The sequence below is a fragment of the Scyliorhinus torazame genome, chromosome 1 (genome assembly GCF_047496885.1).
Source record: "Scyliorhinus torazame isolate Kashiwa2021f chromosome 1, sScyTor2.1, whole genome shotgun sequence".
Classification (NCBI taxonomy): domain Eukaryota; kingdom Metazoa; phylum Chordata; class Chondrichthyes; order Carcharhiniformes; family Scyliorhinidae; genus Scyliorhinus; species Scyliorhinus torazame.
The window spans coordinates 3,438,528-3,464,597 of NC_092707.1; the positions used below are offsets into that span (position 1 = coordinate 3,438,528).

The 26,070-nt window shown below is 47.5% G+C and overlaps 1 protein-coding gene across 4 annotated transcripts in view; it reads right to left on the minus strand.

Moving 5' to 3' along the window:
• dnah10 (dynein axonemal heavy chain 10) overlaps window positions 1–26,070 on the minus strand; it is a 704,002-nt gene that overhangs the window by 621,109 nt on the left and 56,823 nt on the right. For all 4 annotated transcript variants that reach the window (XM_072511049.1, XM_072511141.1, XM_072510964.1 and 1 more), the window contains exons 6-9: window positions 22,167–22,389; window positions 12,343–12,500; window positions 9,008–9,238; window positions 1,523–1,713 (exon numbers count right to left, since the gene is read on the minus strand). In XM_072511049.1, the coding sequence (XP_072367150.1) occupies window positions 1,523–1,713; window positions 9,008–9,238; window positions 12,343–12,500; window positions 22,167–22,389 (803 nt within the window). The remainder of the gene's footprint in view (window positions 1–1,522; window positions 1,714–9,007; window positions 9,239–12,342; window positions 12,501–22,166; window positions 22,390–26,070) is intronic.

Sequence of the window (26,070 nt, forward strand, 5' to 3'; positions counted from 1 at the left end):
CCTGGGGGCGCTCGGGACGGACAATCCCGCACTTCGGGGAACGCAGTCTGAGCGACCTGGGGACGGACAATCCCGCCCATCGGGGAACGCAGTCTGAGCACCCTGGGGACTAACAACCCCGCCCATCGGGAAACGCAGTCTGAGCGACCTGGGGACAGACAATCCCGCCCATCGGGGAACGCAGTCTGAGCACCCTGGGGACTAACAATCCCGCCCATCGGGGAACGCAGTCTGAGCGCCCTGGGGACGGACAATCCCGCCCATCGGGGAACGCAGTCTGCGCGCCCTGGGCACGGTCAATCCCGCCCATCGGGGAACGCAGTCTGCGCGCCCTGGGGACGGTCAATCCCGCCCATCGGGAAACGCAGTCTGAGCGCCCTGGGGACGGACAATCCCGCCCATCGGGGAACGCAGTCTGAGCACCCTGGGGACGGTCAATCCCGCCCATCGGGAAACGCAGTCTGAGCGCCCTGGGGACAGACAATCCCGCCCATCGGGGAACGCAGTCTGAGTGCCCTGGGCACGGACAATCCCGCCCATCGGGAAACGCAGTCTGAGTGCCCTGGGCACGGACAATCCCGCCCATCGGGGAACGCAGTCTGAGCGCCCTGGGGACAGACAATCCCGCCCATCGGGGAACGCAGTCTGAGTGCCCTGGGCACGGACAATCCCGCCCATCGGGGAACGCAGTCTGAGCGCCCTGGGCACGGACAATCCCGCCCATCGGGGAACGCAGTCTGAGCGCCCTGGGGACGGACAATCCCGCACATGATTTTTGACATCCTATCTGCACCAGCTGCTTAGTTCATATGAAATCACTGAGAGAAATCAGTTGCCACTGTTAGCAAGTGGATACCATTCAAATGTTAGTTACCTGCTATTTTACTGTAACATTTAGTGGTAAAGATGCATGAGCTGAATTTCAACCTTTTTCTGCCTTGAAATTCATCTACTTCCATTATTTTTACAGGTTTCATATCAGCTTCTAAATGGACCGTTGAAATTTCTGAGATTATGGGAACTTCCGGAATCCCCTCCAGTAGCAGCCACGATAAAGGCCACAACCCAGTCCACAAATTAGAAAACAAAGTGCAAGCGAACTGAAAGCACAAACTAAAGAACATTCCTCAACAGCGCAATCACTTGGATATCACAATGTTTCTTGTTCACCACTGGTGCCCATGTCTTTGACCATCTCGCCCATGCTCTAAACTCCTCTGTCTCTCCCTACACCTTTTACAACCTCATGAATACCTCCTGCTATGGACAAACTTCTGTTCACCGTTCTTGACATCTCCTTTTTTTGGCTAGCCACCTCCTTTTTTCTGATTGAGCCTCTGGGATATTAACCTATGTTAAAGATGTAGTATGAATGTAATTTGCTATTGTTGTGGTATAGAAGGAGCTATTGAAAGCATTGTTATAATCCAATAAAAGCCGTCACTCCTAACAGCTGGTTACACTCACACATACACACATTTCTACACACCAGTACAACTCAGAATGCCATTGACTTGCTCACCGGAATATTGCCCGGGTATTGATTACTTTACGGACTCTTTGTGAAATCTCCCACGCAATCCGCTCCATTAAGGGAACCATTCTCTCATCCTTGTTGTAGTGACGAGAAATAATCCAGACCATCCTCAAGGCATTCATCATTGAAGGAATTGTATCTATGACCACTTGAAATTTTGTTCCGTGTGACAGGTTCTAAGGAACATCAATAAATTTCAACGATCAGGAACTGCACATTCATATGTAAACATGAGCATTATTGCCTGAGACCCGCACAGCAAATTTAACCAAGGTACATTACAAAGAACAAGAGTGAATCAAACAATGATGCAGTTGCATCATTGGAAAAAGGTTTTACAGCAAAAGAAAGTAGTGAACTTCCTCCAAAATACCAGAATGGCACGCACGCTCTGAAAAATCTACTTGGAAATCTTTCCCTCGGAAATGATCAGCTTTGAATCATCTGGATCATTTTCAGGCTCGCCATTCAAGGTCAGGCCTCATTTTGGCAAAAGTACGCAAATAATGAAGAAGGAGCATGCAAGTAACTGATGTGCTGAATAGAGGGAGGCTTTGCTTAAACCTGGGAACTGGTGGTTATGCAGCAGGATAAGGCATTTAGCTACTCAGATCTCCTCAAAGGGGTAAAGAGGTAAAAGTGTTACGACCCCCTGGGCTAGTGCCTGGTCAATTCCAGTCCCACTTGACCGGAGTCACAACACAAATCAATTTAATAAATATTTCTTAGAAAAACATCCAAAGTCTTTGTTCCTTAGCTGCCAAACAATTACAGTCACCAGGTTTGTAAATGTAAACACAATTACGTTTATTAATAACAATAACTACAATTAAATATGCAGCAAATACAGCAGGTTAACTATTACCCAATTTCTAACCCACCCCCACTTAAACTTTTCCCCAGATTCAAATGGAGCCACAGTGAAACATTGGCATCGGGACTAGTAATGTTAAAAAGACAAGCTTCAAGGCTCTGTGCCTTAACGCGCGGAGCATTCGCAATAAAGTGGATGAACTAATCGCACAAATAGATGTAAATGGGTCTGATATAGTCAGGATTATGGACACATGGCTGCAGGGTGACCAGGGATGGGAACTAAATGCCCAGGGTATTCAGTATTTAGGAAAGACAGACAAAACGGAAAAGACGTTGGGTTTGCACTGCTGGTTAAGGAGGAAATTAACACAATAGTGAGGGAGGATATTAGCTCCGACAATGCGGAATCTATATGGGTAGAGCTGAGGCAAAAACGTTAGTGAGAGTCTTATAAAGACCTCCAAACTGCAGTGATATTGTTGGGAATGACATTAAATAGGAAATTCAATATGCGTGTGATAAAGGAACAACTGTAATTCGGGGTGATTTGAATCTGCATGTAGACTGGGCAAATCAATTTGAAATGAAATGACATGAAAATCGCATATTGTCACAAGTAGGCTTCAAATGATGTTACTGTGAAAAGCCCCTAGTCGCCACATTCCGGCACCTGCTCAGGGAGGCTGGTACGGGAATTGAACCATGCTGCTGGCCTGCTTTCAAAGCCAGCGATTTAGCCCTGTGCTAAACCTAGCCACAATACCATAGAGGAGCCACAATACCTTTGACAAGATACTCATGGCAGACTGGTACAAAAGGTGAAGTCAGAGGGATCAGAGGTGAGCTGGCAAGTTGGATATAGAACTGGCTTGGGCACAGAATACAGAGGGTAGCAGTGGAAGGGTGCTTTTCTGAATGGAGGGCTGTAACTCGCGGCATTCCAAAGGAATCAGCTCTGGGGCCTTTGTTGTTCATGGTGGAAATGAATGATTTGGAATAAAATGGAGCTGGTCTGATTAGTAAGTTCGCAGACGACGCAAAAATTGGTGGAGTTGCGGATAACGAAGAGGATTGTCAGAGGATACAGCAGGATATAAACTGATTGGAATCTTCGGCGGAGAAATGGCAGATGGAGTTTAATCCAGACAAGTGTGAGATAATGCACTTTGGAATGGCCAATGTGTGTAGGAATTACAGAGTAAATGGTAGAACTCTTGCGAGTGCTGACAGGCAGAGAGATCTGGGCATGTCCACCGATCACTGAAAGTGACAACGCATTTGGATAAGCTGGTCAAGAAGGCATACGGCATGCTGGCCATCATTGGTCGGGATATTTGAATATAAAAATTGGCAAGACATGTTGCAGCTGTATTGGACCTTACTTAGGCCTCGTTTGGAATATGGTGTACAATTCTGATCGCCACACTACCAGAAGGATGTGAATGCTTTGGAGAGGGTACAGAAGTGGTTTACTAGGATGTTGCCTGGTATGGAGGGCATTAGCTGTGAGGAGAGGTTAGATAAACTCGGTCTGTTCTCACTGGAACGGCAGAGGTGGAGAGGCGATCTGATCGAGGTCTACAAGATTATGAGTGGCATAGACAGAGTGGATAGTCAGATGCTCTTTCCTAGGGTAGGAGAGTCAAGTACTGGGGGACATAGGTTTAAAGTGCGTGGGGAAAAGTTTAGAACAGATGTGCGAGGCAAGTTTTTTTACACAGAGGGTGGTAAATATATGGAACGCGCTGCCTGATGGGAGCAGCTACATTTAAGGGACATCTAGACAAATATATGAATAGGGTGGGAATGGAAGGATACGGACTCAAAGTGCAGATGGTTTTAGTTTAGGCAGGTACCATGGTCGGCACAGGCTTGGAGGGCCGAAGGGCCTGTTCTTGTGCTGTATTCTTCTTTGAATTCTGGAGTGTATGCGGGATGATTTTCTGGATCAAAATGTTGAGGAGCCAACTCGGGAACAGGCCATCCTAGACTGGGTACTGTGTAATGAGAACAGAATCATTGGGAATCTGATTGTGCGCGACCCCTTGTGGATGAATCATAGACTCATAGAATTTACATGACAGAAGGAGACCATTCGGCCCATCTAGTGCACCGGCTCTTGGAACGAGCACCTCACTTAATTCGCCCACATCCACACTATCCAGTAACCCCACGCAGCACTAAGGGCAATTTTGGACACTAAGGGCAATTTATCACGGCCAATCCACCTAACCTGCACATCTTTGGATTGTGGGAGGAAACCGGAGCACCCGGAGGAAACCCACGCACACACGGGGAGGATGTGCAGACTCCGCAGAGACAGTGACCCAAGCTGGGAATCGAACCCGAGATCCTGGAGCTGTGAAGCAATTGTGCTATCCACAATGCTACCGTGCTGCCCCAGCGACCATAATATGATAGAATTTTTCATCAAAATGGAGAGTGAAGTAGTTGATTCTGAGACTAGGAAACTACGATGGTATGAGGCACAAGTTGCCTATGATCGATTGGGGAATGTTACCTAAAGGGATGACAGTGGATAGGCAATGGCAAACATTCAAGGAGCTCATGTGGGAACTGCAGCAATTGTTTATTCCTGTCTGGCACACATGTAAAATAGGAAAGGTGGCCAATCCATGGCTTACAAGGAATATTAAGGATAGTATTCGATCCAAGAAAAAAGCATATAAATTGGCCAAGAAACGCAACAGGTCTAAGGATTGGGAGCAGTTTAGAATTTAGCAAAGAAGGATCAAGGGATTGATTAAGAAGGGAAGATAGAGTATGAGAGTAAACTTGCAGGAAACATAAAAACTGACTGTAAAAGTTTCTATAGGTACGTGAAGAGAAAAAGATTGGTGAAGACACATGTAGGTCCCTTAGTCAGAAACAGGGGAATGTATAACAGGGGGCAAAGAAATGGCTGAGAAACCAAATACATATTTTGGTTCTGTCTTCACAAATGAGGACACAGATTAGATGCCAGAAATGTTGACGAATACAGGGTTTAGTGAGAGGGAGGAATTGAAGATCAATATTAGTAGAGAAATGGTGTTGGAGAGATTGATGGGATTGAAGGTTGATAAATCCCCAGGGCCTGATCATCTACATCCCAGGATACTGAAGGAGGTGGCTCTATGCATTGGTGGTCATCTTGCAGGATTCTATAGACTGTGGAACAGTCCCTGCAGATTGGAGGATGGCTAATGTAACTCCACTATTTAAAAAGGGAGATGGAGAGAAAGCAGGGAATTATTAACCAGTCAGCCTGACGTCAGTAGTGGGGAAAATTCTAGAATCCCTTATCAAAGGTTTTATAGCAGAGCACTTAGAAAATTGTGGCAGGATCGGACAGAGTCAGCATGGATTGATGAAGGGGAAATCATGCTTGACGACTCTACTGGAATTCTTCAAGGATGTAACTAGTAGAATTGATGAGGGGGAGCCAGTCGATGTGGTGTATTTGGACTTTCAGAATGCTTTTGACAAAGTCCCGCATAAAAGATTCGCGTATAAAATTATAAAGCGCATGTGATTAGGGGCAGTGTATTGAGATGGATAGAAAATGGTTGGCAGACAGGGAACAAAGAGTAGGAATTAACGGGTCTTATTCAAATTGGGAGGCAGTGACTAGTGGGGTACCGCAGGGATCGGTGCTGGGACCCCAGCTATTCACCATATATATTAATGATTTAGATGCAACAAAATGTCATATCTCCAAATTTGCAGATGACACCAAGTTGTGTTGGAGGGTGAGCTGTGAGGAGGATGCAGAAATGCTTCAGTGTGATTTGGACAAGTTGAGTGAGTGGGTAAATGAATGGCAGGTGCAGTATAATTTGGATAAATGCGAGGTTATCCACTTTAGTTGCAAGAACGGGAAGGCAGACTATTATCTGAATGGCCATAAATTAGGTGAGGGGAATGTGCAATGAGACCTGGGTTCCTCGTGCACCAGTCACTGAAGGTAAGCATGCAGGTGCAGCAGGCGGTAAAGAAGGCTAATGGTGAACCTCCGGTTGCGGCTATGCGGAGCTAAGTCGCACATTCGGCAGCTCCCGCTAAAAACTGACTTTTGGGCTCTTTTTAGGGCCCCAACAGCATTTTTTCGACGTTTCCCTTAACTCCCCCGATCTCCCTAGCTGCGACCCGCTTCCGAAGCTGATGCGCCAGCATCCGACTTGCCTTTTCCCCATACTCATAAATCACCCCCTGGGCCTTCCTCCACTGCACCTCTGCCTTCCTGGCGGTCAACAGGTCGAATCTGGCCTGGAGGCTACGCCTCTCCCTCAACAGTCCCTCCTCCGGCACCTCGGCATACCTCCTGTCTACCCTCGCCTTGCCCCCAACGATGTCCCGGGCACTGATTTCCTTGATCCTGAAGCGGGACAAGGATCCCCTGCAATGTGGGTCTTACAGACCGATTTCCTTGCTAAATGTAGATGCCAAGGTGCTGGTGAAGGTCTTAGCCACGAGAATTGAGGATTGTGTGCCGCAGGTGATCCACTAAGACCAGACGGGATTCGAGAAGGGGAGGCAGTTGAACGCGAATGTGAGGAGGCTCCTGAACGTTATGATGCCGGCGAGGGAGGGGGAGGCGGAGATAGTGGTGGCGATGGACGCTGAGAAAGCCTTCGATAGGGTAGAGAAGTGGGTTCTTTTGGGGGCTGCTGAAGAGGTTCGGGTTTGGGGAGGAGTTTGTCAGGTGGGTTAGGTTGTTGTACGAGGTCCCGATGGCGAGTGTGGCCACGATCTGGGGGCAGTGGAGGCGGCACAGGGGGGAAGTGGGGTCCTCGGTGTGGACCCCAATACGGGGGAACCACCGGTTTGTCCAAGGGAGAATAGATGGAGGGTTTTCGGGGTGGCACAGGGCAGGAATAAGAAGGTTGGGGGACCTGTTTGTGGACAGGAAGTTCGTGAGCTGGAGGAGAAGTATGGGCTCCCCCCGGGGAACACCTTCAGATATTTACAGGGAAGGGCATTTGCCAGGCGGCAAGTGGTGGAATTCCCGCGGCTGCCGCCATGCACAGTACAGGACAGGGTGCTCTCGGGGGAGTGGGTTGGAGAGGGGAAGATCTCGGAAACTTACCAGGTGATGCAGGAGGAGGAGGAGGCCTCGGTGGTGGAGTTGAAAGGTAAGTGGGAGGAGGAGTTGGGAGAGGAGATCGAAGAGGGGACGTGGGCAGATGCCCTAGGGAGGGTGAACTCTTCGTCTTCGTGCGCGAGGCTCAGCCTCATACAGTTTAAGGTTCTGCACAGGGCACACAGACCAGGACAAGGATGAGCCGGTTTTTTGGGGGTGAGGACAGGTGTGTTAGGTGCTCAGGGAGCCCAGCAAATCACACCCATATGTTCTGGGCATGCCCAGCGCTGGAGGAATTTTGGAAGGGCATGGCGAGGATGGTGTCGGGGGTGGTAGGATCCAGGGTCAAGCTGGGCTGGGGGCTCGCAATATTTGGGGTTGCAGGGGAGCCGGGAGTGCAGGAGGCGAAAGAGGCCGGTATTCTGGCCTTTGCGTCCCTGGTAGCCCGGCGAAGGATTCTTCTTCAGTGGAAGGATGCGAGGCCCCCAAGCGTGGAATCCTGGATCAGCGATATGGCGGGGTTCATTAAATTGGAGGGGGTGCGATTTGCCTTCAAGGAATCGGTACAAGGGTTCTTTAGGCGGTGGCAACCGTTCTTCGACTTCCTGGCAGAACGGTAGAAAATGGTCAGCAGCAGCAACCCGAGGGGGGGGGGGGGGTTCTATTTTATTTTTGTTTGTTTACACTGGGGGATCTGAGGGGGTGTATATATTTGCTATGTTTGCTTTGTGTTAACTCGGGGTGTTAATTTATTATTTATGTATAGGGGGGAGGGGGGGCACGGGGGTTGTTTTACTTTGTTCTGTATTTAATTCTATTGGGCTTCTTTTTCATTCTGTTGTTGATATTTTGTGAAAACCCCAATAAAAAAATTTTTTTTTTTTTTTTTAAAAAGAAGGCAAATGGTATGTTGGCCCTCATAGGGAGAGCATCCGAGTACAGGAGCATGAAGGATGTTCCCGATGGTGGGAGTGTCCAGAACCAGGGGTCACAGTCTGAGGATACGGGGTAGACCATTTAGGACAGAGATGAGGAGAAATTTCTTCACCCACAGAGTGGTCGGCCTGGGGAATCTGTTACCACAGGAAGTAGTTGAGTCCAAAACATTGTATGGTTTCAATAAGCAGTTAGATATAACACTTAGAGTGAAGGGGATCAAAGGATATGGGGGAAAGCAGGATTAGGCTATTGAGTTGATGATCAGCCATGATGGTGATGAATGGCGGAGCAGGCTCGAAGGGCCGAATGGCCCCTCCTGCTCCTATTTTTTATCGTTTTTTTCTATGCTTTCTAGCAGACCAAACTAGATCAAACAAGAGCAGCAGCTTAATGATGAGCAATTCATAATGTTAACAGAGCAATCACCAGTAACTTCACATGAAGTTTCTTTCATGGCCTGTGGAATAGAATCTTATTGCCATGTAATTTTTACTTGAGTGGAGTACTATTGTTTTAACATTAATTATCAATTAGGTTTCTGGTCGGTAAGTATTTCAAAAGCCTGTATCTTCAGATGCACTAGTCACTATTTTTAACTGCTGTATTACACAATGAGTTCAATTCTTCCTTACCTTAAAATGCCGTTCAAGGGTCGAAAGGAATCTGACATTGTCTGCAGCTTCTACATGATACTTGGTCAGATCAGTCGTGATTAAATTGAGGTTCTGGATTAAACCGAGATCAACTTTGCTGACAAAGTCAACAATCTTCTTCACCACGGGCAGTTTCAGCTGCTCGCTGAGGGCGCTGAGAGTCGCATTACGTTCACGCCAGAAATCAATCTCTGCTAACGGACTATTACCCTGAAGAAGAGATTCCTATATTAACTCGTGCAAAAAGAAAACGCATTCTTGTTCTCAATCTTAAAAAGCTTGATAATAAAGAATAGACCATTTTGACTTAGTGGAAAGTATTAGTATTCATTACACCAAGAATAGACTCAAGTAGTAATAATAATAATCTTTATTACATCAACACTGCAATGAAGTTACTGTGAAAAGCCCCTAGTCGCCACATTCCTGCACCTGTTCGGGTACACAGAGGGAGAATTCAGAATGTCCAATTCACCCAACAGCACGTCTTTCAGGAGGGACTTGTGGGAGGAAACCCACGCAGACACTGTGAGAACGTGCAGATTCTGCACAGACAGTGACCCAAGCCGGGAATCGAACCTGGGACCCTGTAGCTGCGAAGCAACAGTACTAACCACTGTGCTACCGTGCCACCCAATTTGCCACATATTCACAAGTGAGGAAGTTATGCTTCAGTTCCACAGAGCCTTGATCAGACCCTACCTGGAGTAAGTGTGTTCAGTTCTGGACGCCGGACCTCAGAAAGGACATAATGGTCTTAGAGGGATGCTTTGAGGATTCACAGGATCTAGCAAGGCTTAAAGAGAAGTTATAAGGGCATGTTTACAGGACTGAGGAGTGATCTGATTAGGTTTTTAAAACAGCTCAGTGATTCAATAGTGTTGACACTCTGAAACAAACCCCTCTGATGGGGAAGTCCAGAACAAAGGGGCATTATCCAAATTGAGCCGTGCCGTTAAGGAATTTATCCAGGAATCACTGTTTCCACATAAAGGGATAAAATTCTGAAACTCGCTTCCCGAAAAGGCTGAGAATACTGGGGCTCAATTGAAAATTTCTAAATTTTCATATCAATAGATGACGGATTCTGACAACAGTCATTGAGCTGAAACGTTCACAGATGCTCCCTGATAGGCTGAGCACTGCCCACATTTTCTGTTTTTAAGTTTAGATTTTCAGCATCTGCAATGCTTTACTTGTGTACCATTAGGTTTATGTTGGGTAAGGATGGAAAGGCGATACAATGGCAGGTAAATGGAGGTACAGATCAGCTGCAATCAAACAGAACAGCAAAATAGGCCTCAGGAGCCAACTGCTCTATTCTTCTCCATGTTTATATGGATGGTGTTGGGTGGCCTGAATATATTAAGTACCCACATAAAGAACTAAAAGACTTTCAACTTCAAGTAGACAACCTTCACAAGGGGTGAAAAGCTTACTTTGAGATACACTACAAGTTTCTAACCTCACAGATAGTGAAAAAGCCTGAAGCAAAATGGAAGAAGTGGGTTCGCACTGATGGAGCGAGAAGCATGAGACAGAAGGAACCAGTACTGGGAAATCTTGGAAATGCTCAACAGGTTTACAGCTCATGACATCAACAATGAGGATAATGATGCAAGTATCATGGAGGATTAATCAAGAGTAATATCACAACACCATGGAGCAAGGGTTATCCACAGGTAAGAGAGTAACACTATCCAAGACAGAAACTCTGAAGGGCCAGGAGGCCCTTGAAGGTGAATAAACAGGAATTTATTGTAGACATAGAAAACAGGCGCTGTGGTGGTGTACGCACAATCAGTCCCCTTCGGGACTACCAGAATGCCGGTCCCTGTCCGGGCGGTTTTAACATAGTCTGGCAACAGGTCCAGCTGGGCAGGCCTCCTCCCACGAGCGAGGAAGCTAGTATTCCATGAGTCCCATGGGGGGGGGGGGGGAAGAATCGATTCAGGTATCCCCATGGGCCTTGTGAGGGCGAATACACCCCTCCTCCAAATCCAACGTTCTTGTTCAGTGGCCAGCTGAGAGGGCCGTCACTGCTTCGCGTGTGGCTGCGTCTCTGCCAATGCTGTTAAGGTGGCACCGGAGACTGGCGACTTTCTGCGAGCTCTCTCACAGATCCCCTTCCTACATGTCTTAGAACCGTACTAACATTTTAAAACTTAATTCTAACACTATCTCTAACCTTTCTCCTTTATGTTTACTTACAGTTCTGAAAATCCTCCGACACCCGTCGGCTGCACCACATGACCCGACCCGGCAGGACTCCTCCGGCGTCCCGACCTTGGCCTCGAACTGAAAGTGGAAGCGGCCCGAGGCAGAGGTCCGACCCCGACCTCATGTAGAAATCAACCTGGCTCCCAGAGCGCCCGACCCGGCCACGGAAGAGACCCCGAGCCCTGGAGGGCCCGACCCTGCTCCCGGAACGTCCGACCCGGCCCTCAATTTGGGATCTGGCTCGGCCCGACACGACCCAACCCGGACAGACCCGCCCAGCGCCCCGACTTACCGGCAGCTGAAGGAAAGGAGAATCTACATGGAGGCCCGACCAGGCCTACTCCAAGGCCTGGATCCAGGAACGCCCGACCAGACCACCAACACTGGAACCGACCATATGACCTAGCCCCACCTGACCCAGGAATACACTGCCAGCGACCTAAACCCAGATTAAACACCCCCTAAATGGCAGAGACCTCACATGAGGACCCGAACGCACTGAAAAGTAGAGCAATACTTGTGGAACCCCGGTACCCAACCGGATCGCAAACATGCCCCCCACCCCTCCGGCGCACACACCCAAAATCACAACCAGCGCCTGGGACCCCGCCAAACGCAACCACTTACCTTCCACAAGATCAGACGTCTCCCATAGGGCAGCACGGCAGCACAGTGGTTAGCACTGTTGCTTCACAGCGCCAGGGTCCCGGGTTCAATTCCGTCTTGGGTCACTGTCTGTGCGGCATCTGCACCTTCTCCCCGTGTCTGCGTGAGTTTCCTCCGGGTGCTCCGGTTTCCACCCACAAGTCCCGAAAGACGTGCTTGTTAGGTGAATTGGACATTCTGAATTCTCCCTCAGTGTACCCGAACAGGCGCTGGAATGTGGCGATGAGGGGATTTTCACAGTGATATTGTAAGCCTACTTATGACACTAATAAAGATTATTATTAAGAGAGATAGAAGAGTATATTCTTGTGGAAGCTCTGTGAAAATCTGTTTGAGGTTTGAATTTCCAGAATAAACCCTTTAAGAATAGGCCAAAACCTTACAGGAAAACTAAAGTAAAGTGTGTCCTATTTGAAGGTAAATGGCACCTGGGGCATCTTTGTCAGCTGCTCTTCGATAACACTACTGATTTGCACCTGCCAGTTCATTATACTCTGTTCCAGTTTTTCCATTATAAGCGGGTCAAAAGCAAATTGGTTCAAGTCTGTATCATAATCGATTAATGGCATCTCGAGCTTAATCTCACCTGGTTAGAGAAAAAAGAAAACCATTTACTTTGGAGTAATAACAATACTTAAGTATTTAATTTTCTCACCAAAACTGAATAGGTAGCATTATCTCCCCTCCCTGCAGTTTTGTTGAGACTGAAACTCACAGCAAAAGGGCAAATTGAAGGACACGGGCAATGGTGATCTTTATTCGGATCCCACATTCACTGAACCAGAAGAACAATTTTAAACAACGCCCCTTCCACCCCAAACACTGAGTTTTGCCCTTTATCTGTGGGATTAGGGGGTGAGTGCAGTAAACGCCTGCATGAAGTAGGTGAGAAAGTAATTGTAATGTTCAAACAATATCCAGTAGAAGACATCAACTCAGTCAACGGTTGAGGTCCTACAAGCTAAATTTAGGGAGTTAGGGGTTAAACTAAAAAGTAGGACCTCAAAGATAGTAATCTCAGGAATTCTACCATGTGCTAGTCAGAGTAGGAATGGCAGAATAACTAAGATGAATACGTAGCTTGAGGGATGGTGCAAGAGGGAGGGATTCAAATTCTTGGGACATTGAAATCGGTTCCAGGAGAGGTGGGAACGGAACAAACCGGACGGTCTGCATCTGGACAAGACCGGAACCAAAGTCCTATTTGCTAGTGCTGTTGGGGAGGGTTTAAACTAATATGGCAGGGGGATGGGAACCAATGCAAGAAGTCGGAGGAGAGTAAAGTGGGGACAGAAACAAAAGGCAGCAAAGGGAAAAGTGGAAGGCAGAGAAACCAAAGTCAAAAATCAAAAATGGCCACATTACATCATAATTCTAAAAGGGCAATAAATGTATTAAAAAACAAGCCTGAAGGCTCTGTGTCTCAATGGAAGCAGCATTTGTAATAAGGTTGATTAATTCACTGCGCTGACAATCAGTAACAGACATGATGTAATTGGGATCACTGTGACCTGGTTCCAGGGTGACCAAGGATGGGAACTCAACATCCAGGGATATTCAATATTCAGGAAAGATAGAAGGAAAGGAAAGGGAGGTGGGGTAGTGTTTCTGGTTAAAGAGGAGATTAATGCAATAGTAAGGAAGGACATTAGTCTGGACGATGTGGAATCTGTATGGGTGGAGTTTGGAACAGCGAAGGGCAAAAAACATTAGTGGGAGTTGTGTACAGACAACTAAACAGGAGTGAGGTTGGGGACCATTAAACAGGAAATTAGAGGTGTGCGCAGTAAGGGTACAGCAGTTATTATGGGTGACTTCAATCTGCATTTTGATTGGGCTAATCAAACTGGTAGCACTGCGATGGAGGAGGATTTTCTGAAATCATAGGGATGGTTTTCTCGACCAATATGTTGAGGAATCAACTAAAGAGCAGGCCATCCTAGACTGGGTAATGTGCAATGAGAGAGGATTAATTAGCAACGTTATGGTGCGAGATCCTTTCGGGAAGAGTGACCATAATATGGTAGAATTCTTCATTAAGATGGGTCGTGAACTTCAAGAAAGCTAACTTTGATGGTATGAGACATGCATTGGCTAGGATAAGCTGACAAAGATACTTAAGTGGTTGCCGGTGGATAGGCAATGGCAGACATTTAAAGAACACATGGATGAACTTCAACAATTGTACATCCCTGTCTGGCGCAAGAGTAATTCGGGAAAGGTGGTTGAACCATGCCTAACCAGGGAAATCAGGGATAGTGTTAAAGCCAAAGAGGAGGCTTAGAAATTGGCCAGAAAGAGCAGCAAGCCTGAGGACTGGGAGAAATTTAAAATTCAGCAGTGGAGGACAAAGGGTTTAATCCGGAAGGGGAAAATATAATACAAGAGTAAGCTTGCAGAAAACATAAAAACTGACTGCAAACGCTTCTATAGATATGTGAAAAGAAAAAGACTGGTGAAGACAAATGTAGGTCCCTTACAGTTAGAATCAGGTGAATTCATAATGGGCAACAAAGAGATGGCAGACCAGTTGAACAAATACTTTGGATCTGTCATCACTAAGGGGGACACAAATAACCTTCCGGAAATACTAGGGGTCAGAGGGTCTAGCATGAAGGAAATCCTTATTAGTCAGGAAATTGTATTGGGGAAAGTGGTGGGATTAAAACCCGATAAGTCCCCAGGGTTTGAAGCTCTGTAATTAAGAGTAATTAAGGAAATGGCCCTAGAAATATTGGATGCATTGGTGACCATTTTCCAGCATTCTATAGACTCTGGAAGAGTCCCAATGCATTGGAGGGAAGCTAATGTAACCCCATTTTTTTTAAAGGAGAGAGAGAGAAAATGGGGAATTATAGATGGGTTAGCCAGACATTGGTAGTGGGGAAAATGTTGGAGTCAATTATTAAGGATGAAATAACTGAGCATTTGGAAAGCGGGGTCAGGATCGGTCCAAGTCAGCATGGATTCACTAAAGGGAAATCATGCTTGATAAATCTTCTGGAATTGTTTGAGGATGTGACCAGTAGAGTGGACAAGGGGGAACCAGTGGATGTTGTGTATCTGGACTTTCAGAAGGCTTTGACAAGTTCCCACACTAAAGATTAGTGAGCAAAATTAAAGCTCATGGTATTGGGGGTAATGTATTGACGTGGATGGAGAACTGATTGGCAGACAAGAAGCAGAGAGTGGGGATAAGCAGGTCATTTTCAGAGTGACAGGCAGTGACTAGTGGGGTACCGCAGAGTTCAGTGCTGGGACCCCAGCTGTTCACAATATACATTAATGATTTGGATGAAGGAATTGCAATATCTCCAAATTTGCAGAGGACACTAAGCTGGGTGGCAGTGTGTGCTGTGAGGAGGTGCAAAGAGGCTGCAGGGTGACTTGGACAGGCTATTTACAATGTGTAAATACTTGGAAAATGCAGTATAATGTGGGTAAATGGGAGGTTGTCCACTTTGGTGGCAAAAACAGGAAGGCAGATTATCTGAATGATGGCATTTTAGGAAAAGGGGAAGTTTTAACAAGAGCTGGGTGTCATGGCGGGACAATCGCTGAAGGTTGACATGCATCTTGCATCATTGACTTTGTCTCTTTATGAGTTTGTGGAACCCACCTCTTCACTCACTTGATGAAGGAGCTGCGCTCCGAAAGCTTGTGATTCCAAACAAACCTGTTGGTGTTAACCTGTTGTAAGACTTCTTAATGGGAAAGATTGAGGGGAAATAAATAAACCATACATATGACTGGTAGCATCTTGGCAGGTACAAACAATCATGCTGGGTGTTGGTCATCTGGTGTGGCTTCTTTTGTACAATACCACTTAAAACATGACAGACAAGGAACAGATCTTGAGGTGGGCCAGTCAGACGAGGAGCTGCAAATGGGAAGATAACAAGCTCCATATTTATCAGGACTTGGGTGCGGAACTGGCCAAAAGGAGAGCGAGTGAAATTGGTCCTCTTTAAGACGGGGGTGAAGTTTGGCATGCTGTACCCAGCTCATTTTTGGATCACTTACGAGGGCCAGGAACTTTATTTTGGATTGCCGGATAAGGCGATAAACTTTGTTAAGGCCAGGGGACTGGCAGGTGATTGAGGACGTTGAACTTGGGGATGAGTAATTGTGTTCTTATTATGCTGCTACATTTCTTTTCTCTTTGGGTTCTGTGTGTATTGTTTTTGCACTAACTTTCGGGCTATTGCTCAGTTCTGTATGGGGTTCACTTTGGTCTTAATGGGGGATGATGGGTGGAATTTTCTTCTTTGTGTTTGTTGAGGATTGTTATGTTTTGCATATGTAAGTTCGAGCGGGGTGGGAGGGGGATCAGTGGGGGGTAAGATACTTGACACCATGGGCGGGGGCTACCAGGCTAGCTGGGCGGGCTAGCTCACGGAAGTGCAGTGGGGGACGAGCAGGTGATCAGTTTGTTGAGGGGGGGGGGGGAATTGTTCTGCTGACAGGGGAGGGACTGGCGCTTGGAAGCAAATTGGAGGTCGATGAACGGTGGGCACCCGCAGGCGGGCTGGTGGCCGGCCTGAGAAAGGTGACGGTTCACGTATTTGCGCATATGAAGAGGTTGAAGGCAGATGTGGCAATGCTATAGAAGACACACCTGAGGGTAGTGTATCAGATTAGGCTGAGGAAGGGATGGGTTGGGCAGGTATTTCATTCGGGACTAGACTCTAAAACTAGGGGGGTAGCGATCTTGATCAATAAGCGGGTGTCATTTCAGGTAGGGAGCATAGTGGTGGACCCAGGGGATAGATACGTTATGGGGAGTGGGAAGCTGGAGGGGATGCTGGTGGTATTAGTGGATATCTATGCACCAAACTCGGACTACGCAGAGTTTCTGAGGTGGGTGTTTATGGAACAGATGGGAGGGGTAGATCCGTGGAGGTTCGGACGACCAAGAGCGAAGGAGTTTTCTCTCGTGTACACAAAGTGTACCCCCAGATTGATTGTTTCGTTTTGAATAGGGCTTTGCTGGCGGGGGTGGTAGGTGCCGAGTATTTGGCGATTATTGTGTCGGATCATGCCCCGCACTGGGTGGATTTACGGTGAGCAAGGAGGGGGGTCAGTGCCCGCAATGGAGATTGGATGTAGGACTGCTAGTGGATAAGGGGGTATGCGGGCGCGTGAGGGAGGCCATCCAGAATTATTTGGAGATAAATGACACAGCGGAGGTTTCGGCAGCAACGGTATGGGAGGTACTGAAGGCAGTAGTTAGGGGGTAGCTGATTTCGGTATGGGCTCATAGGGAGAAGGTGGAGCGGGCAGAGCTGGATAGGCTGGTTCGGGAGATCCTTCAGGTGGATAGAAGGTACTCGGAATCCCCGGAAGCGAGTTGTTGAAGGAGCGGCAGAAGCTGCAGATGGAGTTTGGTGGAGAGTGTGCAGACGAACCGGGTGAGTTCGGACTACTTTAGATTGCACCGAGGGACAAGCCAGGGATGTGAACTTTCCCCACTGTTGTTTGCCTTGGCTATAGAGCCATTGGCGAAGGCGCTGAAAGTGTCAAAGGTCCAGGGGGTGTGGAGCACAGGGTCTCGTTGTATGCGGATGACGTACTCCTATATATTTCTGACCCGTTAGGGGGAATGGGGGAGATTATGCGGATCTTAGGCGAATTTGGCTGGTTCTCGGGGTATAGACAGAATATGGGTAAGAGTGAGGTGTTTGCGATCCAGGCGAGGGGGCAGGAGAGGGGACTGGGGAAGTTGCTGTTTACAGTCGTGGGAGAGAGTTCTCGATACTTGGGAATCCAGGCGGCACGGGGATGGGAGCAGCTACACAAATTAAATCTGGCCCAGTTAATTGTGCAAATGAAAGAGGATTTGCGGAGGTGGAACATGCTCCCGTTGTCACTGGCGGGAGGGTACAGGCCGTAAAGGTGACGATCCTCCTGAGATTTTTGTTTGTGTTCCGGTGTCCCCCTGTTTTTATACCAAAGGCCTTTTTAAAGCGGGTTAATGCGGTGATCTCTGGGGTGGTGTGAAAACCCCGCGAGTAATGAGAGCTGAGGCGGGGGGCTTCACGAATTACATGTGACTCCATACCCACAGCAAAAACAGCGCGGGAGCAGAGAGAGACGGGACAGCGAAAACAGCGCGGGAGCAGAGAGAGGCGGGACAGCGAAAACAGCGCGGGAGCAGAGAGAGGCGGGACAGTGAAAACAGCGCGGGAGCAGAGAGAGGCGGGACAGCGAAAACAGCGCGGGAGCAGAGAGAGGCGGGACAGCGAAAACAGCACGGGAGCAGAGAGAGGCGGGAGATTTTAAAAGGAGAGCCGGGACAGTGCTGGGAGAGGTGAGTGCACAAAAGGTGTGGCAGGAGTGCCTTTAGTCATGGAGTGCTGATTGGACCAGAGTGCATCTAAGTTTAGGTGAGTGACTGAGTGCTGATTGGAACAGAGTGCATCAGAGTTTAGGTGAGTGACTGAGTGCTGATTGGAACAGAGTGCATCTGAGTTTAGGTGAGTGACTGAGTTCGGGTGAGTGGCGGAGAGGGCTGTGTTTTTGTTGGTGTTCGGGTTTATCCTTGAGGTTCTATAAAGAATTTTTTTTTAAAAAATATTTAAATTAATTAACTAGTTGAATATGGCTGGACAGGTGATGTGCTGTTGCTGTATGATGATGGAACTGGTGGATCCCATTGAGACCGTCAGTGACCACATCTGCAGCAAGTGTTGGCTGCTCGAGGAACTTCGGCTCAGAATTGATGAGCTGGAGACCGAGTTGCACACACTGCGGCACATCATGGAGGGGGAACATTACCTGGACGCTTTGTTTCAGGAGGCAGTCACACCCGGTAGAATAAGTACTGCTAATTCGGACAGTGGTCAGGGACAGAGTGGTGTGACTGCAAGGGAGGCAGGTAGGGGGATCCTGAGTTTAGGAGTTGAGGAGCCTCAGCCCTTGACCTTGTCCAACAGGTATGAGGTACTTGCTCCCTGTGTGGATGAGGAAGAGGGCTGTAGGGAGGATGCGTTGACTGACCACTGCACCGTGGTACAGGAAGCCATTCAAGAGGGGGGGAGCAAAAAGACTAGTGGTAGTTGTAGGGGATTCTATAATTAGGGGGATTGATGGCATCCTTTGTAAGCCAGATCGAGAATCCCGCATGGTATGTTGCCTGCCCGGTGCCAGGGTGAGGGACATCTCTGATCGGCTTGAAAGGATTTTGGAGAGGGAGGGGGAGGATCCAGTTGTTGTGGTCCACGTTGGGACTAACAACATAGGTAAGACTAGGAAAGAGGACCTGTTTGGGGATTATCAAACACTAGGGACTAAATTAAAGAGCAGGTCCTCTAGGGCTATAATCTCTGGATTACTACCCGAGCCACGTGCCAATTGGCATAGGGTTGAGAAAATAAGAGACGTTAACACGTGGCTAAAGGAGTGGTGCAGGAAAGAGGGATTCCATTTCATGGGGCATTGGCATCAGTACTGGTGCAGGAGGGACCTGTACCATTGGGACGGTCTTCACCTGAACCAATCTGGGACCAGTGTTCTAGCGAATAGGATAAGTAGGTTGGTCACAAGGGCTTTAAACTAGCAAATTGGGGGGGGAAGGGAAGTGTAAAGCTATGGACAGTATAATGGTTAATGGAGAGCAAGGCAGCAGGTTACGTGACAAGTTATTATGTAGAGATATCGGTTCAAAGACAAGGAAAATTAGGAGAAAGGGTAAGAGGAAAAGTAAATTGCGAAAAGTTACTGATCAAGGTGTTAGGATTCATAACAAAGACATAAAAAACAGCATAAGTGTACTTTACCTGAATGCTCGTAGTATACGAAATAAGGTAAATGAGTTGATGGCGCAAATCATCGTGAATGACTATGATTTAGTGGCCATTACTGAAACACGGTTAAAAGATGGTCACGACTGGGAGTTAAATATCCATGGGTATCAGACTATACGAAAGGATAGAATGGACGGTAAGGGCGGTGGTGTAGCTTTGTTGTTTAAGGATGGCATCCGGGCAATAGTAAGGGATGATATTGGTGCTATGGAGGACAAGGTTGAATCAATTTGGGTGGAAATCAGGAATAGTGAGGCGAAAAGGTCACTGATAGGAGTAGTCTATCGGCCACCAAATAGTAACAGGATGGTAGGGCAGGCAATAAGCAAATGTTAAACCACTGTTTAAAAAAAGAGGTCGGCAGAAAGCGGGTAATTATAGGCCGGTAAGCTTAACTTCGGTTGTAGGGAAAATGCTGGAATCTATCATTAAGGAGGAAACAGCGGGGCACCTGGAGGGAAATTGTCCCATTGGGCAGACGCAGCATGGGTTCACAAAGGGTAGGTCATGTCTGACTAATTTGGTAGAATTTTTTGAGGACGTTACCAGTGCGGTAGATAACGGGGAGCCAATGGATGTGGTATATCTGGATTTCCAGAAAGCTTTTGACAAGGTGCCACACAAAAGGTTGCTGCATAAACTAAAGATGCATGGCATTGTGGGTAAAGTGGTAGCATGGGTAGAGGATTGGTTAACTAACAGAAAGCAGAGAGTGGGGATAAATGGGTGTTTCTCTGGTTGGCAACCTGTAACTAGTGGGGTCCCTCAAGGATCAGTGTTGGGCCCGCAGTTGTTCACAATTTACATAGACGATTTGGAGTTGGGGACAAAGTGCAATGTGTCAAAGATTGCAGATGACACTAAGGTGAGTGGTAAAGCAAAAAGGGCAGAGGATACCGGAAGTCTGCAGAAGGATTTGGATAGGTTAGGTGAATGGGCTAGGGTCTGGCAGATGGAATTCAATGTTGCCAAGTGTGAGGCTATCCATTTTGGGAGGAATAACAGTAGAATGGATTATTATTTAAACGGTAAGATGTTAAAACATGCTGCTGTGCAGAGGGACCTGGGTGTGCTGGTGCACGAGTCGCAAAAAGTTGGTGTGCAGGTGCAACAGGTGATTAAGAAGGCTAATCGAGTTTTGTCTTTCATTGCTAGAGGGATGGAGTTCAAGACTAGGGAGGTTATGCTGCAATTGTATAGGGTGTTGGTGAGGCCGCATCTGGAGTATTGTGTTCAGTTTTGGTCTCCTTACCTGAGAAAGGACATATTGGCACTGGAGGGATTGCAGAGGAGATTCACTAGGTTGATCCCAGAGTTGAGGGGATTAGATTATGACGAGAGGTTGAGTAGACTGGGACTGTACTCATTGGAGTTTAGAAGGATGCGGGGGGATCTTATTGAGACATTTCAAATTATGAAGGGAATAGATAGGATAGATGCGGGCAGGTTGTTTCCACTGGTCGGGGAAAGCAGAACTAGGGGGCATAGCCTCAAAATAAGGGGAAGTAGATTTAGGACTGAGTTTAGGAGGAACTTCTTCACCCAAAGGGTTGTGAATCTCTGGAATTCCTTGCCCAGTGAAGCAGTTGAGGCTCCTTCTTTAAACGTTTTTAAGAAAAAGATAGATGCCTTTCTCAAGAATAAAGGGATTCGGGATATGGTGTACGGGCCGGAGAGTGGAGCTGAGTCCACAAAGATCAGCCATGATCTCATTGAATGGCGGAGCAGGCTTGAGGAGCCAGATGGCCTACTCCTGTTCCTAGTTCTTATGTGGTTGACTCTTAAATGCCCTCAGGGATGGGCAATAAATGCTGGTCCGGCCAGCGACGCCCACATCCCATGAACGAATAAAGAAAAATAAATAAATAAACTTTCCCTCATCCAGTGGCTTCGTCAGAAGCAGACGAGTAAGATTAATTATCCAAGTCAGAAATCCTAAATCATTCACAATACTTTCCTGATAACTCCACTGCTGTTTCGAGCCTATTGATAACCCCACATCCAGGTAGGTCAGGCTGCAGGGAGCCAGAACTCACTTTAGGGCTGGTTCAGCAGTGGGCTAAACAGCTGGCAGAACAATGCCAGCAGCGCGGGTTCAATTCCCATACTGGCCTCCCCGAACAGGCGCCGGAATGTGGCGACTAGGGGCTTTTCACAGTAACTTAATTTGAAGCCTACTTGTGATTATTATGATTATATTATTATTATTATTATTATGGGACATGCATTGTCACCGAACACAAGAACTATCTGGTCCAGCCAAACCTTGTATCATATACTCTCCCCATGTATTCCTGTCTTTCTATTCTCACCACATCTAACAGGTTTGATAAAATTTGTCTTTTAGGAAAGCAACCTATCTGAATTCTAAATTATAACACCAACTTTAATGCACATGTTTGAGCATAAACACACAAGTAGAGTGGCATGTAAGTATAAATACTGACCCTCAACTTGTTGAATAGTTCTCCAAACCTGATTTGAGAACTTTAATATGGTTAATACAAACTCGTCCCTGGTAAACTGAATATTCCGTGAATCTCCCATTACTCTGGAGTCTGGTTGGTTGGCTTTCTCGTGCGGGAATGCTGCTGCACTCAGAAAACGGGATGAACCTTGTCTTATTTCCATACTTCTATGATGGTGATGTGACAGAAGTGGTATGAAGACCTGGAAAAGCATAAAATAGAACATTGATATAATTTCAAATCTTGCATTTAGCAAAGTCAGGAGTGTCAAAACTCAAAATATTTTTACTTCAAAAGTAGTATACATATATATATATATATTGAGTTTATGAAAAGTGCTGATTGGTTAAGAAATATCTCATTGATTAATACAAATCGATTGAACTTCAGCTTCTTAGAATACGTATTAGTGATTTGGATGAAGGAATAGAGAACTGTATGTTCAAGTTTGCAGATAACACTAATTTAGGAGCGTGAATGAATTGCATAGATGGGAGCAGAAAGTTACAAAGAGACATAGACAGAGAAAGTGAGTGGGCAAAACTGTGGCAGATGGAGTTCAATGTAGGGAAATGTGAGATCATCCACCTGAATCTGAGAAAGACAAATTTAAATATTTTCTTAATAGTGAGAGACAAAGAGGTGGTGAGGGGTTTTTGGCCTTCCAGACATGGTGATGAATGTAGGAATTTCAGGTATATATGGTATTATATGTATTTACTGCAGTCCGGGTTAAAGGCCTGGGTTAGTATGTGAATGACTGCTGTTTAAATCCTGCTTTACAAGACCAGCAGACACTTCGGCTACAAAGGTGCAATCAAAGCATCGTAAAAGATCATAATTCATTCCAACCATGTATATTGTTTACTTGAATTTGGGCTAATGGAATTTTGGTTATATAAAGATATTAAGGAGGGTGTACTGGAAATTTTGAAAAGCATCAGGATAGATAAGTCCCCTGGGCCAGACGGGATACACCCAAGGTTTCTACGGGGAGCGAGGGAGGAGATTGCTGTGCCGTTGGCGATGATCTTTGCGTCCTCACTCTCCACTGGAGTAGTACCGGATGATTGGAGGGAGGTGAATGTTACTCCCCTGTTCAAGAAAGGGAATAGGGAAATCCCTGGGAATTACAGACCCATCAATCTTACGTCTGTGGTGAGCAAAATATTGGAAAGGATTGAGAGATAAGATTTACGATTATTTAGAAAAACATAGTTTGATTAAAGATAGTCAGCATGGCTTTGTGAGGGGCAGGTCATGCCTCACAAGCCTCATTGAATTCTTTGAGGATGTGACGAGACACATTGATGAAGGTCGGGCAGTGGATGTGGTGTATATGGATTTCAGTAAGGCATTTGATAAGGTTCCCCATTGTAGACTCATTCAGAAAGTTAGTGGGCATGGGATACAGGGACATTTGGCTGTCTGGATACAGAATTGGCTGGCCGAAAGACGACAGCGAGTGGTAGTGGATGGAAAGTATTCCGCCTGGATGTCGGTGACCAGTGGTGTCCTGCAAGGATATGTTCTGGGACCTCTACTCTTTGTGGTTTTTATAAATGACTTGGATGAGGAAGTGGAAGGGTGGGTTTGCCGATGACACGAAGGTTGGGGGAGTTGTAGATAGTGTTGAGGGTTGTTGCAGGTTACAACAGGACATTTACAGGATGCAGAGCTGGGCTGTGAAGTGATTTATTTTGGAAGATCGAATTTGAATGCAGAATACAGAGTTAAAGGCAGGATTCTTGGAAGTGTGGAGGAACAGAGGGATCTTGGGGTCCACGTACATTGATCCCTCAAAATTGCCACCCAGGTTGATGGGGTTGTTAAGAAGGCGTATGGGAGACTTCCGGGTGCGGCGATGACCAGCTGAGTCGCACGTTTCGGCAGCTCCCTGTGAAACGGACTTTTGGGCTCTTGATAGGAGCCCCAACGGCAATTTTGACGGCTAAAAACACTGTGCGGTAAACCAGAAGGGAATCCCCCCTGGATACGGATGGAAAAAGGAGGAGAAAGTGGCCAGATTGCAGTGGATCCTTTAGAACAGAGGCAAGGAAGGCAAGCAAAAACCAAGATGGCGTCGGAAGGTGGCAGTTTAACATGGGGCCCTGAACAACAAGAGTTCTTGAAATGCTGTGTGGAAGAGATCAAAAAGGAAATGAAGAAAGAGCTGTTGGCCCCGATACTACAGGCGATCGAAGGGCTAAAGGAGGACCAAAAGACCCAGGAGCGGGAGCTTCGGGTCGTGAAGGCAAAGGCAGCCGAGAATGAGGACGACATACAGGGCCTGGTGGTGAAGACGGAGACGCAGGAGGCACATCAGAAACGATGTGTGGAAAGGTTGGAGGCACTGGAAAACAACGCAAGGAGGAACAACCTGAGGATTCTTGGTCTTCCTGAAGGTGCGGAGGGAGCGGACGTCGGGGCATATGTGAGCACGATGCTGCACTCGTTAATGGGAGCGGAGGCCCCGGCGGGTCCGTTGGAGGTGGAGGGAGCATACCGAGTGATGGCGCGAGGACCGAGAGCAGGAGAAATTCCCAGAGCCATAGTGGTGAGATTCCTCCGTTTTAAGGATAGAGAAATGGTCCTTAGATGGGCGAAGAAAACTCGGAGCAGTAAATGGGAGAACGCGATGATCCGCGTTTATCAAGACTGGAGTGCGGAGGTGGCGAGAAGGAGGGCGAGCTTTAATCGGGCCAAGGCGGTGCTTCATAAAGATAAAATTTGGAATGCTGCAACCGGCAAGACTGTGGGTCACATATCGAGGGAGGCACCACTACTTTGAGACGGCGGATGAAGCGTGGACTTTTACTGTGGAAGAAAAACTGGAATGAGCGGGTTATTAAAAAGAACGTTCGAACAAAGTGGTGGGGCGAATGTGGGGGGCAAAGAGGGGTTTTATGTACTAATCCTGCGATGCGGTAACTTTTCTCTCCCCCACAGGTGGTGATGGGGGAGGAGGGGAGGTGGAGGAGATGGGGCGTTGGCCATTGGGGGCGGGGCCAAGGGAGAAGCGCGGGCTTGGTTCCAGCGCTATGATAATCATGGCGGGAAGAGAGAAGCAGGAAGGAGGGGGCGTCGCACGGTGCGAGCCGAGGTCACGGGGGGAAGCCGAGGTCAGCCAGAGTTTGCTGACTTCTGGGAGCAACATGGGGGGAGTAATTACGCTAGCGGGGGATCTAGCGGGGGGGGGTGGGAGGGGGGAATTACTGGGTTGCTGCTGCTGGGGAGAGGGGGGAGCTGGTATGGGAGAGGATGGGCGGGGGGGCACCGCCTGGGGGAGATACAGCTGCGTGGGAACCGGGTGAGGAGCTGGAAAAAGGTGATGGCTAATCGACAAGGGGGGGTAGGAAGCCCCCCAACTCGACTGATCACGTGGAACGTGAGAGGGCTGAACGGGCCGATAAAGAGGGCACGGGTACTCGCACACCTTAAGAAACTTAAGGCAGATGTGGTTATGTTACAGGAAACGCACCTGAAACTGATAGACCAGGTTAGGCTACGCAAAGGATGGGTGGGGCAGGTGTTCCATTCGGGGCTAGATGTGAAAAACAGGGGGGTGGCTATATTAGTGGGGAAGCGGGTAATGTTCGAGGCAAAGACTAAAGTGGCGGATAACGGGGGCAGATACGTGATGGTGAGTGGCAAACTACAGGGGGAGACGGTGGTTTTGGTAAACGTATATGCCCCGAACTGGGATGATGCCAATTTTATGAGGCGGATGCTAGGACGCATTCCGGACCTAGAGATAGGAAAGCTGATAATGGGGGGAGATTTTAATACGGTGTTGGAACCAGGGCTGGATAGGTCGAAGTCCAGGACCGGAAGGAGGCCGGCAGCAGCCAAGGTACTTAAAGATTTTATGGAGCAGATGGGA